Source organism: Solanum tuberosum, unplaced genomic scaffold, assembly GCF_000226075.1.
Source record: "Solanum tuberosum cultivar DM 1-3 516 R44 unplaced genomic scaffold, SolTub_3.0 scf00284, whole genome shotgun sequence".
In the NCBI taxonomy this organism is placed as follows: domain Eukaryota; kingdom Viridiplantae; phylum Streptophyta; class Magnoliopsida; order Solanales; family Solanaceae; genus Solanum; species Solanum tuberosum.
The window spans coordinates 150681-160761 of record NW_006239212.1 but is presented as its reverse complement, the minus strand read 5'-3'; the positions used below and the strand labels follow the sequence as shown (position 1 = coordinate 160761).

General features: G+C 33.1%; 1 protein-coding gene across 5 annotated transcripts; it reads right to left on the bottom strand.

Moving 5' to 3' along the window:
- Window positions 1-2054: 2054 nt before the first annotated feature.
- LOC102585992 (chromo domain protein LHP1) lies at window positions 2055-8304 on the bottom strand. 5 transcript variants are annotated; one of them, XM_015314286.1, is made up of 7 exons: window positions 8089-8304; window positions 7853-8022; window positions 7664-7689; window positions 6130-6216; window positions 5319-6014; window positions 2839-2912; window positions 2055-2324 (listed from the first exon to the last, which is right to left on the bottom strand). In XM_015314286.1, exons 1-6 carry the CDS (start codon window positions 8255-8257, stop codon window positions 2870-2872), a joined length of 1191 nt encoding a protein of 396 aa, XP_015169772.1. In that variant the 5' UTR covers window positions 8258-8304; the 3' UTR covers window positions 2055-2324; window positions 2839-2869. The 5 variants fall into 5 exon arrangements, with proteins under 5 accessions (XP_015169772.1, XP_015169769.1, XP_015169768.1 ...); XM_015314283.1 differs by having other exon boundaries at window positions 2839-2899; window positions 7853-8001; window positions 8071-8303; XM_015314282.1 differs by having other exon boundaries at window positions 2839-2899; window positions 8089-8303.
- Between the last annotated feature and the right edge of the window lie 1777 nt (window positions 8305-10081).

The window sequence follows — 10081 nt, the reverse complement described above, 5'->3', positions numbered from 1 at the left end:
ACTATATCAATAATTGTTTTCTTAATATGTGTGTCAATTCAAAAGTGAACAAGTAATTAGGAACAAAGGGAGTAATTATTACTTCTATGTCCACTTGTCAAAATTTTACTTGGCACGCTTATTAAGAAAATATTGATTGTATAATGAGTTTACCATTTTATTCTTATTAATTAATAGGATCCCAAATAGCTTTATTTACTACATTTTTCAAATTCATTAACTTAATTTTAATCAATTGAAGGTATAATAGGTTTAAAAAAAATGTTCTTTCTTGATTTGTAAAAAATGATGAGTAAAAAGGGACACAAAGAAAGGAAAAAATGGACAAGTAAAAACGAATAGAGGGTGTAAATTAATAAATAAAGACAAAATAAGAAGAAAATATTAAGGTAACACGCGATCACACCAAGCTAGTCGTTACATAAAATGGTTCTTTTCATCATTACCTAACGATGAATTTAAATGATACGATACAATAAAATTTAAATAATAATCAAAACAAATATTATATTTAAACTAACAATACAATACAATACAATATAACAGGTTAACAATCATCCTAACAAGGTGGAAGTATCGTATTTAGTTATAGATTTACTATTTTGGTATGCCTAAAATATGTATAATTCATGAGTGATTTATGATTATCCCCATGAAAGAAACTTGGATAAAATAATACATTCTTGAGTTGCTTTTTTCGCATAAAGCTCGATCAACTTTATGATGGAATAACCAATTCATCTCTGCATATAATTAATACATGCATAATTCTAACTAGCACCCTAACGACTGCCACCCTCAACTCCGCACAACTATGACAACCCGTCACCATTCCACAATTATCACTAATTCACAATGCAATCATCTAAACAGAGAAGAGAATTCATCCCAAAATACTGTACAAAACAAAGAAGAGCACAACTAGGAGCATAGTTCCAACCCCAAACAAGCCTTCTCCATCATATGTAACATAACCAGTATTATTGTTTTCCCAATATGTAGCAGATGATATATTTTGCACAGGAATGAATATTGACAACAAGTATACAACAAGTGTCAATGAGATGGGAAATAACAAAACTAGTATAAGAATGGTGGCACCTCCACCTATACTAGAAATTGTTGGCCAAACAATGAGTAAACTAAGAAACACAACAATCATTGAAGGAACCATTGGTGATGGCCCTATGTCCCCCATACTTTTGCCTAACACAATAAGAACTTTGTTTTGGTAGTATGTGTTGATTGGAAAATAATATGAAATCTTCTGGCATGCAAACAGGAGAATATAAAGGAGACCTTTAAGCTGCAACTATCATGGTCACATCACCTTATGCTTCCTTTTGGAAGATAATGTCTCTAGATGCCTTAGCACTGTTTTTGCATGTTGTGGTGGAAATAGACGAAATTTCTCTACCCGTAATCAGTAGTCTTGGATTTGAATCACGAGAACGAATAAACCCCAAAAAGGAAGGATTTTCTCCTTTTGTTGGTTTGTACGAGGTAATCTAGAGTGGTTAAACTAGTGGATTTTGAATACTAAAAGTCAGACTTAAAGAAGGGTGATCATGTAGGACTTAAAGTTTACCTAATACGCACAAAGAACTCAACACAGAGTGCATACCCGAAGGGCAAAAGCAGTGGCAAAGGTTGTGGCAGCTACATGTAGGATTCCAAAAAAAAAAAGAACTAATTTTTGATAGATTTCATATAAAACATGCCAAGAAATTCTAATAATGACATGCAATGGCATTTTTCAGGACCACCGTAACCAACTAAGAAAAGATTTACCAACATGAATATCAAACGGATTAAAACACCATCAAAGGATGTGGTGCAGCGAATAGAACTGCTCCTCCCTTAATCAAAAGTCTCGAGTTCGAGACCTAATTATAAAAAGACCCTTGGTAGGGAGCGCTTCTCCCCCGGATGCCACACTAGGCAGTGCTAATCCGGATTATTTGGACTCCACTACGGAATTCCGACATGATTTTTAACATTTAAAAGGTCAGAAGAATATTACTTCCGGCATCTCATCTACTGGGTACACATCGAGATAGAACTCTGAAGCATATTATATCGGGAAACAGTAAACCCTAATATAAGTTTTTCACAGTATATATTCTAGCATGCTGTTTACTAGCCTTCCTAATAAACATAATAGGTTAACACCCTGCAGCTTGTTATAACAAGTAAATAACAACATTTTCTACATAAGATAAGGCAAGAGATGAAGCTAATCGAGCTACATATATATTTCCTTCATTGCAGCCAACTCATTCAGACGGATTGTATCGCATATTCTGCTCATAGAAATTTATCAACTGCCAAAAGAAACAAACACAATATTTCCATTAAGAGTCATCTAAATGAGAATCATTTAAGTAAAGCGGAAGGAAATACTTTCTATAACTGGAGTTACGAGTATATATCAATACAGTTGTCAAATAACAACCATAATTACAAAATAGAATGAGGTAATGTTTATTTTTTAACAAATTACAACATCTTCAGAAATTTATCTGAAGTGATGAGCCAAAACACTTGGTGAGACTCTAATCAGAAAAATACAATGAGGAAAAGATAAAGTCTACTAGCTCAGATTTCCAGGCACTATCAATGTAGTACTTCTAAACCATTACAAAATTAGATCACAGAAAATATTTTGATTGCTATATCAGGAATGAAGTTGTGGTGATTTTAAAACTAGATGGCAGATGCTAAAAGTTTCTATATTTACGGAAACTGAGAAATAACTGTTATTAATCCATACGAAAAATGTAAAATCATTGCTATGGTGATGCAAAAACCAATAAGAGAGAAAAGAGAAATAGCTACCAGAAGTGGATTATTCATCTTCAGAAACTTGTTATCCACCAGCACTAAATTTCCATCGGACCTGCAGGCAACCACTAAGAAAAAGTCTGTAATGTGAACAAAAACTAATAAAAGAATCAGCAAAGCTGATTTGAACTGAAAATTTAGGAATAGATAATCTAGAGATGTGCACGAAAATTGGTGAAGCCACTGAGAGTATGAGCAAGCTGCGACCATGAACTTAACTGTCAAGTTCAAGCTCACTCCATTAAGAAAAGAGAAAAAACAAAAACAGAAGGAAGTTATCACACTGGTCATTGCAACTTATACACACATTACATCGCTGTTATAGAAAAACAAGTGACACAACTTCAAGAAAAAAAAATCAAAGATCACTAAAGAAGTACCACTAAAAGTATGATGTAACGGGACCAACAGAATAACGACACTGAAAATTGATTTGAAAATCTGAGAACTTTTAGCTTATCCTGACCATAAAAAAAGAGTCTCTCTTACAACAATTTTGGTGGACAAGTTACCAAAACAAAGCACAACGCAAAAGGGAATGCAGTATAAACACGGAGTGGGACATTAGATTAGATTTGGTATATTTCACTTTAACTAAAAAAAAAGATTAGATTTGGTATTTATTATATGAAAACAATCAAATATCGAACCCAAACCTTTAAACATTAGGGATTGGCCTGAGATCCTAATAAATCCCTTTGGATCCCCTTTTCTATTTGTAACGGTGCTTTCCGAGCAAACTTGTGTACAACTCAACTATTTCACTGGTTACCTGAACCACCCGCAAGTACAAGCACAAGGTAACTCTACCCACTAAGGTTTAGGCAGATGGGAAGAAATCACACAACTATTTTTGTTTTTGTCCAAATCCGAACCTTGGTTTCCCCTGGTCATCATTGCAACGTCATTGATTGCTAGACCACACCCTTGGTTGTACATTTTGGGTGCTCAATGTATAACTAATATGGGATTTCCTAAAACTCAACATCTTATCACACGTGTAATCCAATTATTGGGTTTGATATGAACTTTAATACGAACTACTGAGTGTAAGAAAGGACTAAGCAAAATCATGTGAAATAACCTAAACATCTAATTCAAAAACTTTAAGCCAATTGGTGGAGTGACTCAAGACATCTTCTAACTCATTTGAATATCCTTGACTCCTTGTATACCCAATGCAGGGCTTTGTTTAATAAATCAACTTCTGTGAAACTTAATACAACTGATCATGTTAAAATATTAATTGTTAGAAATAGTCTTAATCAGCTAATCTCAACAACTTGAAGGTCAAAAAAGACTCAAGTTATGATTCTCTCTCTATTTGATAAGCTAAGTAAAAGGCTAAAGTTTTCGCTCCTTTTTAAAAAAGATTCAAAAACTGCAATGTTCACATTGTTAGACATAGAAGATGGAAGATATTTGTTCAATCAAGAACGTTCCACATAAAAGAAAAGAAAGAAAACGGAAAACCAAATAACGTATATATCGAAAGACAAGAAAGGATTAGAAGATTATAAGCATCTCATAGTACACATCAAGTGAAAAGTTCATAGTTGTTAATCATGATCTTGAACCTTCTAGTTCACTCCCAGACACACTGAATAGATCAAGGCATCAAGCATCACTAGTATACAGAAAAAAATGGATATTTCTCCTAAAACACATCAACTTGAGTACACTAGTCATTTCAATTATTTTAAATTTTAGAGAGGTTCTACATGATGACACTGTTTCTGCTTGTTTTGAGTGGAGGAGAGGCATTGATTTTAGGCTGGAACAAGGCTAGCAGATGGGGGAGTAAGATTTGGCATATACTTGTGGTAGTTACCTCAGGCATTGTAATTGATGAGTTATAGAGTCTGTAGAGGGTGAGAACTCTTACATTATATGAGCACGGGCAAGACAAAGAAGACATTAAGAAACAAATTATCCTATTTAAATCCACTTGGTAGTTTGGTGTGGAGCTTTGAAATATAAATTGTCTTGTTTATTTATGATCACAACGTAGGAGAATGCATTGTTGATGCACATGAAGAAACGGAAGCAAAATAACCAGGAAATAGCTTTCAGGAGACTAATTCAAGACCGGAAATGTGATGATGTCGATACTCTTTTGCAAAGGATTTACAAATATAACCAGTTTGTAAAAGAAGATTAAGTGTTACAAACCAGATCATCAATGAAAGCTTGGGTGAAATCATATTATCATCTAAAATTTGCTGGTGGGTACTCCTCTTAGATGATTTTTTTGTGATATATAGTTGGATGAAATTTCTTTGAAGTTTGATGTGATCACACATTTATAGTGATAGTGTATTGATTTGATCATCAATGAAATTATTTTGACTTGTAAAGAAATGAATAAAAAGTTTAGAGATTGCACATTCTGATTATCACACCACCACAACACACATATTGACAAAATTGGCTGGCAAACATAGAAATCGAAATGTAGGTTTTAATTCACAAACCTCTTGGCAACAAAGGTCACTGAGACATCCAGCATATCATTGGAGAAAGAAGCTTTATATCCTACAGGGTTGACAAGTTGCGTAATGGTATACCCATCTTTGGAATCATCAGACTTGTTTTTACAAACCAAGTCACCGGCGACCAATTCATGATTATGACTTCCGTCCTGCATAAAAGTAGCCAAAGGACCACCTGCTAACGCATCTTGGATATCATCCTTCACAGCTGAGGTAGTCTCCCGTTTAAATCTCCGAACACAACCAGATTTCCTCTTTTTAGCTCCAGTACAGCGATCAGACTGATAAAATTCTGCACCATTAACCTTAGGAAATCCATTTGCGAGACCATTACCAGATATATCCACAGGGTTCCCATTGGTTGACATTGCTCCTTTTAATTCACTCAGCTTCAAATTCAACTCATTTTGCTCTCTCAATCTCAAACCATTTCCATTCACCACTTTGTCTACTTTGCTGTTCAATTCACTACCATTACTGTCCACACGATTTGTAGCCTTCAAAACATTCAAAGGGGGTGAGGGTGTAGGCTCCTCAATTATCCTAACCCTCACTGCTGGCACATTATATGTAGCTGCTGCAGGGGAACGCTGCTGCTGCTTTTTCTTGGGTTGAGTCTGTGTAGCCCCAAACTTCCGCTTACGCTTGCGTGTTGATCGTAGTTTCCCTGACTTCAAGCTACAAAGTGAAAGGAAACAGATTCAGAAAGGTACCAAAGATTAACAAGAGAACTATCCCCTATACACTAATCAGAATAAGGAACTAAAAAAAAAAGATTATAAATAGAAGAAACCTCTCTTCATATGCATCAATAATATCAGTACAGGACAACAGATTCTTCTCAGGTTCCCATGTATTTGCCGTCTCCGGCCAGCCACGCCTGAACAAAAAAACACATAACATCTATTACCTTCAACTTATTTTTCTTTTTTCACAGTCAACTGGAAGCAGAAAAAATGGACTGGACAGTGATGACCATGAAGAAATACGAACTCGTTCACTACAGTTCGAATGTCAGGCTCTTAGCCACTGGGCCGTGCCTGTGGGAAACTATCACCTACAAGCTACTAAAGGTGGTAACTTGGAACCAAAAACTACTACCTTCATCTTATATTACATGGCCCCCATACTAATAATGGTTGTTCCAATTTACTTGTCCAATTTACGAAATCAAGAGAAATTCATTACTTTCTCCATTCTTAAATACTTGTCTATTACTCACTCCGTTCCTAAATGCTTGGCATACTTGCTAAAAATAGATAGTCCATAATACTTGTCATTTTAGAAAAATGAAGACATAATAATTGTTTGTTTGCACCTTTGCCCTTAGAAATATATATGGAGAGATATTAAAATGGTGCAAAAGAGAGAAAAATTAAATAGAGAGAAGTAATAAATAAGGATAATTACCCTCTAGTTAATGTTTTTCTTAAGAAATGTGCAAAATAAAACATGACAAGTATTTAAGAACGGAAGAGGTATAGAACTCTTATGCTGCAGCAGATTCATTCTGATCCCTCAGATCCGCTCTCTCTTTCTCTGGCTCCCTTACTTGAAAGTTTTTAGTTGATGTACTCAGCCAGTTTTTTCAGTGACCGACCTTGCTCAATTTGGCTCAAACCTTCATGTTGCAACTCAGGCATTACCCAATCCTTAGTATTACTCCCTTTGTTGCTATATAAGTGGTGTTTTAGCTTTTCATTTTGTTTCAAAATAAGTGGTCTTTTAGGGTTTCAAGAAGGTATTGATCTTATTCTTTCAAAATTACCCTTGTTTTATTACATGGAGTTTTACACCATTAAAGAATCACTTCTTTCTTCAAGTTTTAATACATTCTTTCTTCAAGGCATTTAATTAAGGTAAGTTAGTAAAAACACTCCTTATTTTCTAGGACACCTTATTTGGATGGTTTTTACCCGTTGTATCGTATTGTGAGTTTAAATATCATATTTGTTTTGACTATTACTTAAATTTTATTGCATCGTATCGTTTAAATTCATTGTTAGGTAATGACGGAAAGTCCCATTTTGTATAACAACCGATTTGGTAGGATCGTGTCGTTACTTAATAATTTCTTCTCATTTTGTCTTTTACTTATTATTTAATAACCCTATTTTATTCTTTACCCTGCACCTTTTACAACAGCTTTACCCCAAAATCAAATTTAGAGTTACAAAAACATCATTCAAATTTAGAGTTAGAAAACATCATTAATAAAGTTAATTTAGTAAAGCACAACTGTTAATTAAAGCTTTCTCACGGGATGTAATATGAAATGGAGGGAGTACAACAAAAGCTAAATTTTTGTATTCCATAGGAATACTTACCATTTGATCAAATACTGGACTTGACCCTTTAGTTTCCACAGCATTTCCAAGATCCCCAAATCCAGAAGCAAAATCAGCGAAATTAATGCCCAAAAATTCAGGAAAATTAATTAAACAAAACTACATCAATAGTAAGAATGTTAAATCAACAATTAAATAGATTAAAAAAAAAAACGAAAAAAAACTAACCTTTCGAGTTCTCCTTCTCCTAACAGTTTCAATCTCGTAAAACCCTGCAGCAAGTTGTGGTTTTACCTTCTTAGCAACACTATCGCCATCTCCTTTTTCTATATGAACCACCTCAGGCACTTCATCCTTCTCTTCTTCTTCTTCTCCTTCTCCTTCTCCTTCTCCTTCTCCTTCTCCTTCTCCTTCTCCTTCTCCTTCTCCTTCTCCTTCTCCTTCTCCTTCTCCTTCTCCTTCTCCGGCCACCGGTTCCTCCTCGCGTTCGCTGCCGGCATCTTCAGGATCTTCATTTCTCTCTTGATGCTGAGCAGCTTCTCCGTCCAAATCCAACTTGCGGGTGTCACGGCTACTCCCCGCTCCGGCGGCTTCCAACAGAAGCCTTGAGCTTTTCCTTTTCCCTTCTTTCATTCTCTCTAACTTTCTCTCTCTATTGCTTTTCTCTTTCTTTTTATTTATAGTCTCTTTTTTATCTTTCATTTTTTTTTCTTGGAATTGTCGAGTTTTGTTTGTTGTGAGCTAAACTTAATGACTTTGATAACATTTTAAAACTTATATTTTTGTCATATTAATATGAACTGAGTTGTAAATAATTAGAGAAAATGACCAAAATAGTCCTTAATGTATGAGTAATATTTTTTTTTGGTCCTTCATGTATTTCACTTAATTGAAATGGTCTTTAACATATAATAAAGATGTATATTTTGGTCTTTGATATATTTCACTTGATTGAAATGATCATTAATGTATAACAAGAAGTGTTTATTTTGATCATTTAACATAAATTTAACAAATTTATCAAAATAAAAGTGTTAAATTTAACTATACACCCCACATGCCTAATAAAATTCATCATTATTGTCTTATTTGTTAGCTTAAAAAAAACTTTATGAAATCTAACACCATTATCTCTACTTCTCTAACAAAATTAACTATTTTCTCTTGCTTAAAACATAAATTTGTATTACGTCAGTGGAATAATATTTTAGGAAAGAGAAAATATAAATTTTTGTTTGGGAAAATAGAGAAAATGTTGCTAGATTTTGTGGAGTTCTTTCTTTGGAGCTAACAAAGTAGACAACAATACTGAATTTTATTGGCCACATAGGGTTCATAGTTAAATTTAATATTTTTTTAATAAAAATCTATTAGATTTGGGATAAAAGTCCAAAATGAACTCTTTTTGTTATACATTAGGACTAAAATAAGCAAATTTGTTATTTATTAAGGATCAAGTGAAATATATTAAGGATCAAAACAAAGCATTACTCATATATTGAGAATCATTTTGGTCATTTTCTCTAAATAGTTAAGTTTGTTTATTTGATTTAATTTAATTTAGTTGAATTTCAAAAACTAATTAAATTCGTATTTTGATCTGTGAGAATCAAATTTTATAATTTTGATCTAATAAAAAAGTATTGCAAATTGTAATATTTTTATATAATTTTTAAATATATAAATTTAAATTATAAATAAAATTAATCTAATTTAATTTAGTTCTAAAGATTAATTAAATAACATTAGTGAAGTAAGAATGAAGGGCAGAAATTTTTATTTATTTGAATACTATGAAGAAGGGAGAATCTATTTCAATTGTACTTTACATTTGTTTTTTTAGTTTCTCCTTTTTAGTTATTTTCCTAATTAGTCATAATAGGTAGGGTCATTTAAATCAAATTATAATTAATAAGTTATAATAAATTAATTTATTTATATTAGGTTATTAAATTGATGGTTAATGAATGAATTAAAATTTTATTATTAACGATTTATCCGTGTGGGGATGTTTATTCATTTTTTTTACTGGCTAAATCATTAACCTATTAAGAATTGTCGTCCCTTTTTTTACCATAAATAAAATACATATTATTAATCCTAAAAATTAAATAGGGCATGTTTGGAAAGCTCACTCTGGTAATTAAGGCTGGCAACGGGACCGGAACTGGAACGGAACCGGCCACCACGGGACTGAACCGAACCGGAACCAGGACGGACCGGAACCAGTAATTCCGGAAAAAAATCAGTGTACCCGTCCCGGACCGGATCGGAAACCGGGTCCCAACTGTTATAATTAAAAAATTAGGAATATTACACAAATAATATTAAAACTCTTATAATTTTATTAGAAGCAAAATAATTTATACTTTTAAAGTTTTAAATACAAACTTTAAAAGTATAAAAGTTTAAATTTCACAATTTAAAACTTTGAAAATTTAAATTCAAACTTTAAAA